This window comes from Phyllobates terribilis, unplaced genomic scaffold, assembly GCF_046119375.1.
Source record: "Phyllobates terribilis strain yellow unplaced genomic scaffold, ASM4611937v1 Scaffold_9__5_contigs__length_417890890, whole genome shotgun sequence".
In the NCBI taxonomy this organism is placed as follows: domain Eukaryota; kingdom Metazoa; phylum Chordata; class Amphibia; order Anura; family Dendrobatidae; genus Phyllobates; species Phyllobates terribilis.
Window position 1 is genome coordinate 168,949,676 of NW_027362769.1, and position 16,144 is coordinate 168,965,819.

Genomic DNA, 16,144 nt, shown 5'->3' on the forward strand with positions numbered 1-16,144 from the left:
AAGGTGATGACGTCACCAGGTCGGCGTGACGACGGCGGGAAGGGGCGGTGCTGAGAAGGTGACACGTAAGGGGGCTGCTGGGAGCTGCTATTAGAGGAGGAGGAAGAGGAGTGAATGAGATTTGGGCTTCGAGCTGTGCTGAGGGAGACATTATCTGGAAGAAGGAGCCTTTCTGGGGGCAGACCTTGCTGTGCGGAGACCTCCCTTGAAAGTGACTGGACCCAGCGGCCATAGCGTCCTCCTCCCCATTATACCCTCATCTGGGGTCTCCTCACTCTCCTGGATACTGTATATACTCTGCATTCTGCTCCTTTACTATATTTACCCCTCTACCCCCTCTTACCATCCTGCCCTGTAAATCACCCCCATTTCCTCCTGCTACCCCCCCCCCCCCTCAATCTTCTTTCCCCCTACTCCCACCATCCTGAGGACCATCTTGGAGCTGGAGTTGCCCTGGGCTCACTAAGGCCATTCCCATCGCCCAGCTTCTGCCCCACTGGTGCCAGTTGACTTTTCCTGGCACCCAGGTGGCAATGAGACTATCCATGGTCCTATCCTTGCTTCGGCCTGTTGGCCCCGTGGTCATTGGCATCTCTCTGGGCTTCACGCTCAGTTTGCTTAGTGTCACCTGGGTGGAAGAACCTTGTGGAAGCGGCCCAAGACTACCTGGAGGGCTTACAGATTCTGTGCACGATGTGAGCGTAGTGAGGAAGCCGAACTCCTTCCCTGCTGGTCTGGAGAATAATGAGAACTTCGAACCCAAAATCATCCCCTACACTCCGCCTGATCCCCAAAAGGTGCAGAAGAAACCCGTCCGGTGAGTAGCGCTCTGTCTCCACCTCCGTCTGGCCTGGAGGGCTTGTGTAATCGGTACAATTACTCCCAGGACGTCCTTCATTGTCTCAGAGTCTTTGTAACTTTCTACATAAGGAAAGTCAAATTGTCTGTAATGGCCTTGAGAGTGTTGGTTGGAGATGACTCACTCTGTGCCATGTTATTAGGCTCCGGGCACAGACTGGCCATGTGCCGGGCCGATGCCAGACCCATTATCTGATTTGAAAGCTTGGGAAGTTGAAAGACTTTTCTTGGCTTTCGGATTTCTACACGTGTGACGGTCTCTTTCCTCCCTAGTTGGGTGGACGGAGCTGTTGAATCTGTCGTCTTCTCCTTTTGTGTTATTTGAGACACTTTATTATGTTTAATCCTATTTCTTGGCCTTGTGGCCAGTAGACGACCAGTTAGACGTTATTGGGATGATTGGTCCCACCAGTAAAGATATGTCCAATAGGTTTTGGAAATTTCCTCCAGTCTTGATAGAATTTGATAACTAATTTGAGTGACATTGGAGTTGTAGCATAAGTTTTATTTTTTTAGTTTGCTAATTGCATATTTCCCTTCTAAGAAGGAAAGAAACAATGAAAATGATTCTGTCAAACTGTTACATTTTCATTTTTTTTTTATTTATTTATTTTTTATTCTGTTCCATTTTATTTGACCTTTTTAGTGTTTTCTAGATCAATGGTTACCAACCTGTGACTTGTAGTGTTTACTGAGCTTGTCCAGGACTGACCTATTGATGAACTATCGGTGAGGGTTAGACACCAGGGCGAGCCCACTGATCAACTGAAAACTTTATTAACAGAGGCTGGATATAAGTGGCTTACAGGGTGAAACATAGCAGCGCCGTACAATGCTTAGTGGCCGCTGCCCAATACAGTACTTATCTCCCGTCTGTGGGGAAGCTGGGGGCTAGGTGTGAGACCCCCAGTGATATCATATTGTGAATTGAATGGGGGGGGGGGGGGGGGTGTCAGACCTCCACTAATATCATATTGATGCTATATGGGGGTGGAAGGGCGGGCTAGGTGTTAGACCCCCACTGAACATATTAATGATTAATACGTAATTACTAGGCTGAACAGCCTCTTTAATAGAGAGCCCCATAGATTGGACACAACTGCTATTTATGGAGATGCTGGGTGAAAACTAAATATTTCGTATCCAACAACCTGTTGTAATTTTATTCCCCCGCCTCCCCTCCCCTTTATAGACTAAATTCTCACATCAGTGTATGGATTAAGATGCACAGACTAACTGGAGGTCTCTTGCCTTGGATTTGACTGCCTGGTATATGCCTATGAGGTTGTCCGTCCTCTGCAGTCTGTATTCGGACAGTGATATACAAATGTCTGGACTGGCCTTAAGAATACCTGTTATGTCGTATGTGCCAAAGGCATCATCTGCAGGTCTGGGGTCCCAGGCACAGAGATGGGGGTCTTGGGGCATAGAGTTGTCTGATCGGGTCTTTTCCTTTTTTAAGATAAGTTTTCTCAGAAACCTGGATTGACCTTTAAGGTCAAACTCATACAATATATAGGTTTGACCTTTTGACCAGGCCTAGTAACATTATCTACTTTCCTGCAGTGTTTGCAATTTGCCCCTGTGTACAGTGTAAACACTCTGCTTCCTGTGCATAATGTATGTGAACCCCCAATGAACAAAGGCGGTCAATTATTCACATTGTGTAGAGAGTTTCTCTTTAATCTAAAAGTAAATCTGCATTTAACAAATCAGTTATCTGCTTCTGGGAAAGCTGAGTGACCACAGGAATAGCTGCTCCAACAGGGCTAAAATGGCTTCTTGAGAAAATTTCAGATACCCCCCCCCCCCCTCTAGTTCTGTATCTCCAAGCCCCCCTGCAATCATGAAGGACCTCATAGATTAATATTTGGTGGGGACCTAGATCCTGGGTACAAGCTAAATGTTCAGATCTGGTCTACAGTGCTTTGTTCACAAATTCACTATCCATAGGATGGGGGAAAACTTGCTGAGACCCCCAGCTATCCTGGCACAGGGCTTCTGTGCCATTTATTGTCTATGGTCCTGCTGGAGAAAGCTGAATGCAGCTACGGAGCTCTGGTCTCAGGATCTCTTCACGTCCCAGAAATCAGACCCCCAGTGATTAGCAAGTTATCACTGATGTAGAGAAAAACTTTCTATTATGGGAATAACCTTTTAAAGGGATATTTCCATCTATTACAGTGATGAGCTATTGGTAGAACAAGCCATCACTTTGATAGGTATACAACTTTGAGGACCCCCATGGATCCTGAGAGAGGGTCTAGGGTCTGTGTCCTCTTCACTGTCTTTCCATGAACAGTGGAGCCCCTGGACCCTGCTAATCAGGAAACTGCAGCTCCGCCACCACTCAAGGGTGTCTTACCAGCTGAAGCTCCCTGCACAGCGGTGGCCGGAGCACAGCTGTAGGCAGAACACTATGCTGCAGCAGAGATGCCACCCCTTCATTCCCAGGCTCAGTGGGTTGCCACAGATCATCAAGTGATGGCATATCCCAGCATAAAGGGGTCTCCAACTAAAAAAATATGGATGGGGATAAACGTATGATGTTGAGACTCCACTGAACATTAGAAGTGGGGAACAAAATTCCCTGTATGAATGGAGCGGTGGTGCACACGTGCTTCTATCCACAGGTTAAGGGACACAGTCACACATGCAATTTTTTTCCATACGAGAGCCATCCATTTTTTTTTATTATTTATTTATTTATTTTTCCATAGACCGAGGGGTCAATGGATAGTGAATCAGATTTTGATGCGAGAGTTGGATCAAAATCTGCAATGCAAGTCAGTGGATCCATGTTTTAAAAAAAAAAAAAAAAAAAAAATGGTCCGCACTTGGATGATCCGAGTGCAGTCCAATTTTCATGGACTGACACAATGGAGAAGACGGAGAAACTTTTTCATTTTTCCACATACACGAAAAATGCTTCAAACTGCAGCTCATCAGTCCATTTTTCTTGGATGTGGAAAAATCGGACTTGTGAATGAGCCCTAACTTTGGGGACTTTGTCTTCCTGTATACTGTATGCACATGTTTTGGTCTAAAATAATCATTTTTTGCTATTGGATTTTATATAAAATTTGGCACAGTTTGCCTTCTATAGTCTCGGTGTGTTGCACTATGTTGCTGGCTGCAGAATACACTATGAGAATCTGACCGTTTCCAACTTTTATCTCCTTTTTGTTTCTGAGCTTCTCTCAGCTGGTTTGTTTTCCAATAGTTTTTATAGAATTTTTAATAATATTTAACGGGATAAAAGTAAAATAAGGGGAGGAGGTTAAGGGTAAAGAGGGAGAAGGGAAGGTATACTTTAATAGGGAATCTGGAAAAAGGGAATAATTAGAATGAAAATTTGAAAACGAGAGGTATGTACAGACTAAAACAAAATGAGAGGAAAAAGGGAGAAAACAGAAAAAAAATCAAACAATAACAAAAACCCTAAGAAGATAGGGCAGAAAAAAAGAATACCCCTATAAAGCTAAAAAGATAGGGAGAAGACAGGAGTACATCAAATTATACTAACCCATACATAGTATCCTGCATAAATTCTCTAGACTAAACTTGGATATCTTTATTATATTGTGTGTATCAGTACAGACCAAAAGTTTGGACACACCTTCTCATTTAAAGATTTTTCTGTATTTTCATGACTATGAAAATTGTACATTCACACTGAAGGCATCAAAACTATGAATTATCACATGTGGAATTATATACTTAACAAAAAAGTGTGAAACAACTGAAAATATGTCTTATATTCTAGGTTCTTCAAAGTAGCCACCTTTTGCTTTGATGACTGCTTTGCACACTCTTGGCATTCTCTTGATGAGCTTCAAGAGGTAGTCACCGGAAAGGGTCTTTCAACAATCTTGAAGGAGTTCCCAGAGATGCTTAGCACTTGTTGGCCCTTTTGCCTTCACTCTGCGGTCCAGCTCACCCCAAACCATCTCGATTGGGTTCAGGTCTGGTGACTGTGGAGGCCAGGTCATCTGGCGTAGCACCCCATCACTCTCCTTCTTGGTCAAATAGCCCTTACACAGCCTGGAGTTGTGTTTGGGGTCATTGTCCTGTTGAAAAATAAATGATGGTCCAACTAAACGCAAACCGGATGGAATAGCATGCCGCTGCAAGATGCTGTGGTAGCCATGCTGGTTCAGTATGCCTTCAATTTTGAATAAATCCCCAACAGTGTCACTAGTAAAGCACCCCCACACCATCACACCTCCTCCTCCATGCTTCACGGTGGGAACCAGGCATGTAGAGTCCATCCGTTCACCTTTTCTGCGTCGCACAAAGACACGGTGGTTGGAACCAAAGATCTCAAATTTGGACTCCTCAGACCAAAGCACAGATTTCCACTGGTCTAATGTCCATTCCTTGTGTTCTTTAGCCCAAACAAGTCTCTTCTGCTTGTTGCCTGTCCAGCTATTTTACCATGAAGGCCTGCTGCAGAAAGTCTCCTCTTAGCAGTTGTTGTAGAGATGTGTCTGCTGCTAGAACTCTGTGTGGCATTGACCTGGTCTCTAATCTGAGCTGCTGTTAACCTGCGATTTCTGAGGCTGGTGACTCGGATAAACTTATCCTCAGAAGCAGAGGTGACTCTTGGTCTTCCTTTCCTGGGGCGGTCCTCATGTGAGCCAGTTTCTTTGTAGCACTTGATGGTTTTTGCAACTGCACTTGGAGACACTTTCAAAGTTTGCCCAATTTTTCGGACTGACTGACCTTCATTTCTTAAAGTAATGATGGCCACTCGTTTTTCTTTACTTAGCTGCTTTTTTCTTGCCATAATACAAATTCTAACAGTCTATTCAGTAGGACTATCAGCTGTGTATCCACCTGACTTCTGCACAACACAACTGATGGTCCCAACCCCATTTATAAGGCAAGAAATCCCACTTATTAAACCTGACAGGGCACACCTGTGAAGTGAAAACCATTTCTGGTGACTACCTCTTGAATCTCATAAAGAGAATGCCAAGAGTGTGCAAAGCAGTCATCAAAGCAAAAGGTGGCTACTTTGCAGAACCTAGAATATAAGACATATTTTCAGTTGTTTCACACTTTTTTGTTAAGTATATAATTCCACATGTGTTAATTCATAGTTTTGATGCCTTCAGTGTGAATGTACAATTTTCATAGTCATGAAAATACAGAAATCTTTAAATGAGAAGGCGTGTCCAAACTTTTGGCCTGTGTATGTATGTGTGTGTATACATACATACATACATCTCAAAAAAAATAAAGGGAACACTTAAACACAATGTAACTCCACGTCAATAACACTTCTGTGACATCATCCTGTCCAGTTATGAAGCAACACTGATTGTGAATCAATTCCTCCTGCTGTTGTGCAAATGGAACAGACAACTGGTAGAAATGATCGGCAATTAGCAAGATACCCTCTATAAAGGAGCGGATCTGCAGGTGGTGACCCCAGACCATTTCTCTGTTCTCATCCTTTTTGGCTGTTGTTTTGGTCACTTTTTCATTTTGCCATTGCTCTCACCCCTAGAGGTACAGTAGCATGAGGCGGTGTCTACAGTACAGCCCACAGAAGTTGCTCAGGTAGTGCAGTTCATCCAGGTTGGCACATCAGTGCGAGCTGTGGCAAGAAGTGTAGCTGTGTCTGTCAGCACAGTGTCCAGAGCATGGAGCAGATACCAGGAGACGTGGAGGGGGCCGTAGGAGGGCAACAACCCAGCAGCAGGACCGTTGCCTCCTCCTTTGTGCAAGTAGGAGCAGGAGGAGCACTGCCAGAGCCCTGCAAAATGACCTCCAGCAGGCCACAAATGTGCATGTGTCTGCACAAACGGTTAGAAACCGACTCCATGAGGGTGGTATGAGGGTCCACATATGGGGGTTGTGCTCACAGCCCAACACCGTGCAGGACGCTTGGCATTTGCCACAGAACACCAGGATTGGCAAAGTCGCCACTGGCGCCCTGTGCTCTTCACAGATGAAAGCAGGTTCACACTGAGCACATGTGACAGACGTGACAGAGTCTGGAGACGCCGTGGAGAGCGATCTGCTGCCTGCAACATCCTTCAGCATGACCGCTTTGGCAGTGGGTCAGTAATGGTGTGGGGTGGCATTTCTTTGGAGGGCTGCACAGCCCTCCATGTGCTAGTCAGAGGTAGCCTGACTGCCATTAGGTACCGAGATGAGATCCTCAGACCCCTTGTGAGACCATATGCTGGTGCGGATGGCCCTGGGTTCCTCCTAATGCAGGACAATGCCAGACCTCATGTGGCTGGAGTGTGTCAGCAGTTCCTGCAAGATGAAGGCATTGAAGCTATGGACTGGCCCACCCGATCCCCAGACCTGAATCCGATTGAGCACATCTGGGACATCATGTCTCGCTCCATCCACCAACGTCACGTTGCACCACAGACTGTCCAGGAGTTGGCGGATGCTTTAGTCCAGGTCTGGGAGGAGATCCCACTGGAGCCCATCCGCAACCTCATCAGGAGCATGCCCAGGTGTTGTAGGGAGGTCATACAGGCACGTGGAGGCCACACACAATACTGAGCCTCATCAGGAGCATGCCCAGGCGTTGTAGGGAGGTCATACAGGCACGTGTAGGCCACACACAATACTCAGCCTCGTCAGGAGCATGCCCAGGCGTTGTAGGGAGGTCATACAGGCACGTGGAGGCCACACACAATACTCAACCTCGTCAGGAGCATGCCCAGGCGTTGTAGGGAGGTCATACAGGCACGTGGAGGCCACACACAATACTCAGCCTCATCAGGAGCATGCCCAGGCGTTGTAGGGAGGTCATACAGGCACGTGGAGGCCACACACAATACTCAGCCTCATCAGGAGCATGCCCAGGCGTTGTAGGGAGGTCATACAGGCACGTGGAGGCCACACACAATACTCAGCCTCATCAGGAGCATGCCCAGGCGTTGTAGGGAGGTCATACAGGCACGTGGAGGCCACACACAATACTCAGCCTCATCAGGAGCATGCCCAGGCGTTGTAGGGAGGTCATACAGGCATGTGGAGGCCACACACAATACTCAGCCTCATTTTGACTTGTTTTAAGGACATTACATCAAAGTTGGATCAGCCTGTAGTGTTTTTCCACTTTAATTTTGGGGGTGACTCCAAATCCCGGCCTCCATTGGTTAATAAATGTGATTTCCATTGATGATTTTTGTGTGATTTTGTTGTCAGCACATTCAACTTTGTACAGAACAAAGTATTCAATGAGAATATTTCATCATTCAGGTCTAGGATGTGTTATTTAAGTGTTCCCTTTATTTTTTTGAGCAGACACGCATATGTATGTATGAGTGTGTGTATATATCTCTAAAAACAAAATAAAAATATATAAAAATCAAATACAAAATATTGCAGATTAAAAGAGATCGTATTTGTTGGATTCTAAAACATAGTAGGGACAGGAGTTGCATTGATATTAGCTGTTGTAAGAAACTTTAGTACCAACTTGCTAACCCCGGTCTTCCTTTATCTCAGCTGGTTTGTTACCACATTGAAGTCCACTGTGCAGGAAAAGAAAGATCCTGTAAAAACCAAAAGGGGCTAAATGATTAATGAAACCCAATTGCAAAGTTGATATTTTACCTTTCAACCCTCCTAAGCCGGTAAAAAAAAAAAAAAAATTGAATAAAACAATACCTTGATATTTGCAATCCAATGTCTTATTCCAAGAAATCCTCATTTTTTTTTTCTATGCAAATGAGCTGTTCAGATCTATGGGCCGGACATAGATCTCCCTGAGAATCTGCCTCCAGAGCTTATTACATGAAAGGTGGCATTCCCAATGTGAGATATGTAATGACTGACGGTCTGCTCTCCTGATATACATGTCTCACCCTGTTAATGCCACCTTTCATGTAGTTAAACTCTGGAGGCAGATTCTCAGGGAGATGGGTGCACTATAACGTCTCCCTTTCAGCGCCTCTGACATATTTAGCACTTCGGCCATTTGTGGATACGTTTCCTTGTAATTGCTCCGTGTTGGCGTTAACTCTTTCCATGCTCGCATGTGCAGCTGTAAAGTGAGGGTGGGCATATGTACTGTTAGTAAATGGGAACAACGTGTCTTCATCGTCGGGGGCCTCATTTACACAGAAACTTCTGCTACAATGAAGATGTTTCCTATTAGCTTTAATGACTTCCCGCTGGCGGTTTCCTTAGTGTACAGTAGGGGCTCCGACCGTCCATCTAAACTGAAACCTTTCTTAGAGCCCCTTTACCTACAGCAGCAAAGGAACCACATAGGTCCAGGTCCTGACCTGGCAGGCCTTAAATGGGTATTCCCACTTCCATAAAGTAAAGGCGTACACCATTTTCCTATAATCGGAGGGGGTCTTAACTTCTGAGAAACCCACCCCCACCTTCAACCAGAGAGTAAAGGGGCCCTGCATTAGTGGAACTGCTGCATCCTCGTCAGTTTCCCTGGTGGAAGGAGTGCCGCAAATCCATATTCATCACTGTTCAGATTGATTGGGGTCTAGAAGTAGCAAGTCATCCACTATCCTTAGGATGGGAGAAAAATTGCTGATCATTGGGGTCTGGCTGTCGAGACCCCCAGTGATCCTGAGAATGGGGCTTCTCGCTGCCAGTTATTTTCCATGGGGCTGCTGGAGAAAGCCGAATGCAGCCCCCAAGTTGGGAGCCTACAGGGCCCCAATCTCTGGTTAAGACCCTAACAATCTGAAAGTGATGGCGTATTGTAGTGCTATACCATCACGTTACAAGATGAGAATGTCTTTTATCCTTGAAGAATGAAAACTTCTGCAACTTTCTAAAAGATTTGTTTAGATCACAATTGGCTGGTCAAACTGGATGGAACTGTAAGAAACCCTCAGCTCTGATAAGCGTTCTGTAAGGACATGATTTAACCTCTTCATAGTATAAAGGCTGCTCTTATTCACTGACCGGAAACAAAGGCCTTAAAAGTTGTAAGGAAATGAAACCGACTTGTATCAGAAAGTTGAAGAACTTTTTCATTAGTGGAAGGCAACTGAACTCTGCATTTGCAATACATGGCAGCAGATTCTGCAAAGATCCAGTTTAGAATACAGACTGTTTGTTTATGGGCCTCCTCCAAACAGGTTTATCTAGAAACTGTCAGCAAGCAGGCAAACCAATCCAGCCTGGCCTCCCAAAACTATTTGGTTATCGGTCTGTGGGGAGTTGACTCTGGAAATCTGTCACAGGTTGTAGGTGAAGCCGTAATGATGGGTATAGGGACCATTAGGGTTTTCTCTCGCCCCGTACTTGTCTATTCCCATTGTACAGGTTGGCAGTGACCTTGACTCTCACTTCTGGGGGTCGGGTTCACAGTCAGCACATGATGGGTTACATATGGAGGGCTGATCATTAGCAATGGCCCCTCAGTCATCTGTTACCAGCAGCTAGTCAGGGGCTTGCGTCTAAGTGAGAACACGTGTCTGAGCCATTACCAGGTAATTCCAGGAAACCTTCCTGCAACCGAGGGACGGGGGATCCGCGGGGAGCAATGTGCTGGATTCCCGCAGTCAAAATCCTTTTCTCGCTGAACTTTTATTGTAGCGGATTTATTATTGGCTGATGGCAGTCCTCGGCATTTACTGACTCGTATAATGACGCATTCTGCAACTTATTAATACTTTGTCTATTTTTCACTATTGATAAACGCTCTGCTTGTTGTCAGTGAGTGATTTGTTTCCAGAGGCTGAAAACCTTTTCAGATATAAGGCTCCGCTCAAATGTCCATTTGGACACTTAGTTTAGGGACAGTCAAACAGAAGAAGTGATACAACGGGGTCCACTTATTATGGGGTCCTTTTTTTGCTTCCTATTCTGTTTGCATAGCTGATGCAGCAAATCACTTATTCAGTTTGACTGTTCCTAATATGAAATGTGAACAGAGCCAAATACTTTTTCACAGCTGAGCTTTTGTAACTTTTGTATCCAGTCTAGTTGGAATATTTGGAATCTGGGCTGATACATTTGTGACAAGGATTTCAGTTCCCTGTGATTGTCGATGACCTTACTGCATCCCTACAGTTTCCAACATTTCTACTGATAGGTTGGGCTGTTACTTGCACTGACTGATACATTGTTGCAAACTTTTCAGGAGGACATAAGATCATTTTATGAATCTTTTTAGTGTTTTGTTCTCGTTCACTGACAGCAAGCAGAACTTGAATCATAACTTTTATTAGATCTGCAGAGCTTTTCATTGTACTAGACCAGTGTGGATCCCTCTTGATTTAGGATGATGCCCTATGTGATATAAATTATTGGGCGCAAGTGCACCCACAAACTAGTCCCGTCCCCGTCCCCCCCCCCCCCCCCATTTATTGTGCCCAAATTTTACTCCTGGGCGTCGCCTACACCTGAACCCTTGTCATTGATGTGGCTCCTCTTAGATTTGTTATCAGCCTCGATAGTAATTATGTGATAAAGCGGAGCCTCTTTCCCCTGTACAAGGTGCTGCTCCCCCTTCTAGTACACAGCCTGGCACCTATCGGGGTCACTTAACCACCTCTGTTCCCACTTTATACGGGGGCCGCAGCGCTCCAGAAGCCACTCTTAAACCCATTCTATGTGACCACCGCAGCACTCTAGTCTGTAATTTCACTTTTTATTTTTATTTTTTTTACCTCCAGGATTAACCTGCCATTGACCTCATCTCTGAAATCTCAGCCCCCTGTTGTTAGCGTGCTGCCCCTGCCAGTCTGCCCACTGGGCACCGGGAACAACAGGTGAAATGCAGAGAACCACTGAAGTCTACAGTAATGTTAACCCCAAACCTCCTGGGTCTGTGCTGCACTGCATCCTGGGAGATGTAGGGAGTAAGCTGATTTGGCATTGGCTTCATGTCTTTCTGTGCATTATGGGATGGTAGTTGGGGGTCCATTTGACCCTAATGTACCTGCATGTGGGCACTAGATTGATCACATCACATAGTACTTAGAAGTACCAGTCTGGAGCATCCTATTAATGCCTGCACAGAATTTGCTCCATGCTGCTCCAGTGGTGACTGGAGTACAAGATACAATGTAATTCAAGGTCTATATTATCCTCTTCAGCTTTCAATACAATCCCAAGGTGGAAGGCTGAGAGCAAGTGTTCAGTTTCCCAGCAGCACCCCTGCAGGAGGAATGAGGCATTACATCACTTCGGTGTAATTGCAGACCGACCATTGACATGCCGGCTCCTCCAGAGAGAGAGACTCTCCAGGTGCCGTAATCTGTCCTCTTGCATCATCGATTTTGGTTTTTGAGAAGTCGTTTGTGATCTATGAACCTCCGGCCATAAACCACATACATAGACATATCCCCAGGAATCTTCACTAAGCCGCCAGTTATCATGGAGCTGGATACAAGGCCGTCCGGTATCTCCCGTATCTGATATCTTTCTTAATGTGGATCTGAATTGTTATGAAGTTACATGCACTGGTGTCGGTCTATACTGTCATTCTGGAATTCTAGTCATGAATCAGGAAGCGTAGGTTGAAAGGTGATGGACTATTTAAATGGTGGATTGGTCGTGTCCTCTGTTCTCGGTAAGAAAAGTCCGCTGAGCAGCTCGTGGCTCCGGCTGACACTGCGCAGCATGGAGCGCGCTGCTGAGCTGAATTTCTCCGTAGTTTTGCTTGGTTGAAGCTGCCAGTGGCTTCCCATCTGCTGGGTGGGATCATGTTGTGGAGGTGTCATCGTCTGCCCTCTGAGTAAAACAATGCTGAATGGGCTGATTGGGAGAAATCTTTCGATCTGTACTGGGCCCTAACTGCTGGCAGTAACTCTCAGCCAGGACTGATGAGTGTAAAGGGATAGTGCCACAATTTACTTTTCTGGCATGCACTAGGAATTGCCTTCACTCTCTGAAAACACTAGATTCGACTTCAGGGAAATCTGCCCGATCTTGGGAGTTGGGACCCATTGTGCAACACACAGGGCATAATGACGTGCTTCAGAAAAGGTCAAGTGTCGCTGACTTTAGGGGAAGACGTCAGTTCTTGGCTAATGTTGTCTCGTTCATTCTTCAGAATCCTGATGGGACACCTGCGCTGCGACTCCTACCAACAAGTGGGGCATCAATAAGCAATATAGGAAAGATTGTATCTGAGGGCACCACCAAATATACATGGGATCTACCAAAAGGCAAACCATGAGAAAGTCCGTTAAAAAACCCCCGAAAAGTAGTATGCAGAAACAATTTGGGATCAGCTAATAATTTTATTAACTACGTATAGACACTTGCAATCAATTGAAAACCTTTAAAACCAAAAGGGTTACAATTCTCATGAAGGTGTGAAAAAGTAATGGCAATCACCTTTCCTCATCTGCTCCACAATATATAAAAATAAGGACTATAAATAAATGGAGTATTGTAACAATAGATATACTTTATTATTACAATACTCCATTTATTTATAGTCCTTATTTTTATATATTGTGGAGCAGATGAGGAAAGGTGATTGCCATTACTTTTTCACACCTTCATGAGAATTGTAACCCTTTTGGTTTTAAAGGTTTTCAATTGATTGCAAGTGTCTATACGTAGTTAATAAAATTATTAGCTGATCCCAAATTGTTTCTGCATACTACTTTTTCTGTTTTTTTTTTTTTTTTTTTTGTAGAATAGTGAGTGCAGCTCTGGAGTATAATACAGGATGTAACTCAGGATCAGTAATGTAATGTATGTACACAGTGACTGCACCAGCAGAATAGTGAGTGCAGCTCTGGAGTATAATACAGGATGTAACTCAGGATCAGTAATGTAATGTATGTACACAGTGACTGCACCAGCAGAATAGTGAGTGCAGCTCTGGAGTATAATACAGGAGATAACTCAGGATCAGTAATGTAGACATTGACTGACTCATATTAACCCCTTCCCGTATGTATTTCTCCCATTAACCCTTGAGGATATTGCTGTGCAGAGGTTTCCACATTCGGTCGGCTGCACGTTTTCTGGTTGTCCGGCAGATGCTTCTTGTTTCGCCTGCAGCTAATTGGAACAATAAACTGTTAACCTGAAGATCAAACATGGTGATTTTTTGCTCCAGAGCCCTCGGGTTTTACTTCTTGTCCAGATTTATGATAGAAATTTTCTCTTCTCGGAGGAAGAAAATTCTTCACGAGACGCTGATGCACTTATCGTACACGAGGAGGAGACTCTGAGCGATGCATGAAGGGCTCCACCGATCGCTTTACAAGAGTATTAATATGGCAGGACTAATGGCTTCCAACATGTGGCTCTCCAGCTACAAAACTACAACTCCCAGCATGCCTCGGCAGCAAAAGATGGTTCTGAAAGAGAAAGCTGGATGATAATTAATGCCCTTCGTTACATTGTTGCTCCTAAATGGCGAACCTCCAAAAAAAAATCTGCCATCTTTTCCTAGTCCTGTACAATCCCTTTAACATGAGCACAGAGGTAACAAAGCTTCCTGCTGAATGACGCCCGCTGCTCCAATATTGTGCACAAAACCATGGAGGGATAAGCGGCCAACAGATAAGCCGGGGGTGACACTTAACTTAAGAATCTACCTTCTCTAATATCTTCATTCCCCTCCACCCTCATGGCAATCTTCTGTCTATTATGCAGGCAGATGAAACAAAGCTATTGCTCCCTGTTATCAGCCATTTCACTGTTCTTCAGTGGGATGAGATCTTCAGTGTAAAGATACATTTGATGGGATATGAGCAGCTTCTTTTAGAACACTAATGTGCATTAATCAGTTGTCAGCTTTTCGTACGCTGGCCCTTTAATTTCGGCCGTCGGCGCAGATCTAGATGTGTCGTGGATCTAATCTCTCCATGATCTGCGCCGTCCAATTGTTGTGATGTAGCGGCGGCGATCAGCGGCGGGGGCCAGATCCCTTCTGTCAGATATGACCTTCTCGTACGTCGCCGTGAGCTGTTTTAATGCCTATAAATAACTGTGCAGCTGTGCCACTTAGTGAATGGCGGGCGAGCACGGAGCCCAGGAGCCCACACCGGGCCGCGTATTAACACTGGTGGAGTGGAGCGCGCCCAGAGGCATCAGCCATCTCCACACACTGACTTTCCAGCTGCAGCAGAACTACAAATCTCAGCATGCCCTCACAGCCGCAGGTTATAGGAGGCATGCTGGCAGTTGTAGATTTGCAATAGCAGGAGATCCACTGGCTTACATGACTAGATCACTTTACTTTTTATCTTCTTTCATAAATATTGGACAATTGCTGAAGTTGCAATCGCTTAAAATAGAGATGACCGAATCCCTGCAGACTCCTGATCCATGAGCAAATCCGCAGCAGCTCCCGCTTGTTAGGACCAGTCCAACAAAATTGTGGCCACTTTCGCCAGATGTTTGCTGAGATTTCTCCGTCTCCACATCGGAGGAATTGCAATGTAAGCAATTGTCTGAATTTATGAAAGTAGATAAAAGGGAATCTACACTTTGGGTAATGGGAACTTTATAACTGGAAAGTGATCTAGTAATGGATCTCCCCGCTATTTCAGAACTACAACTCCCAGCATGTTATTTTAGGTTCTGTAGTATTGTCCGTCTCTGCCGCACATACTGTACTTTACGATCATAGACATCTTGGACCTCCGCTGACCCTAAGAATGAAGGGGAAGCGGCGTCCCACCCCCACCCCGGTGCAATGAGGGGAGCAGCATTGTGGCCCCTTTTGTTCTTAGGATTTCAAGGGATCAATGAATAATCCACTGCCGACCCCCACCCATCAGCTGTAATCTGTAGGGGAATGTCCCTGCAGCACCCCCACAGGAGAAGTGAAGTATTGCAGCTTCTATAGTATTGGCGGTATACTGATATCACCCAGAAAGGGCTGAGTAGTCTGAACAGCGTAACTAAAGGGTCAATCATTTTTTAAAGGGATAGTCCATAATGCCATATATTTGGGGTATGATTGGACGGCTCAGTATTTCCCATCTCCCGGCCCACGAGCGGCGTCTATATATAACTGTGGGGTTTACTCAAGGTGCTCTCCATTACAGACAGGTGATTGTTCTGGGAGGAGGGCGGCGCGGATACCTCCTGGTATCTTACACTCCGGCTCCTGTCTCTGCAGGGTCTAATCCCGTCTCCTCCTCCCTCTCTCTGGGGTCCGTGCTGCGGCCGTGGAACAAAAAGACATTATAAGCACAAGTACAACAAGACGGACAGGATGCAGACGTGAGCCAAAAACTGCACCGCGCCGACAAAGGGGAACGATTTAGCAAAATCCACTCGACGGGGTTATTTGCGGCAGAACCGGACTGAACCACACTTCAGTCTGTCTTTTCAGCCATTTGCAGTTTTTTAA

At 45.3% G+C, this 16,144-nt stretch overlaps 1 protein-coding gene across 1 annotated transcript in view; it reads left to right on the top strand.

Annotated features, from left to right (window-relative positions):
• The first annotated feature begins 20 nt into the window (after positions 1-20).
• The window catches only part of CHPF (chondroitin polymerizing factor), a 29,232-nt gene continuing 13,108 nt past the window's right edge, over positions 21-16,144 (top strand). The window contains exon 1 of the mRNA XM_073647315.1: positions 21-817. Within this exon, the coding sequence (XP_073503416.1) occupies positions 534-817 (284 nt within the window). The 5' untranslated portion in view covers positions 21-533. The remainder of the gene's footprint in view (positions 818-16,144) is intronic.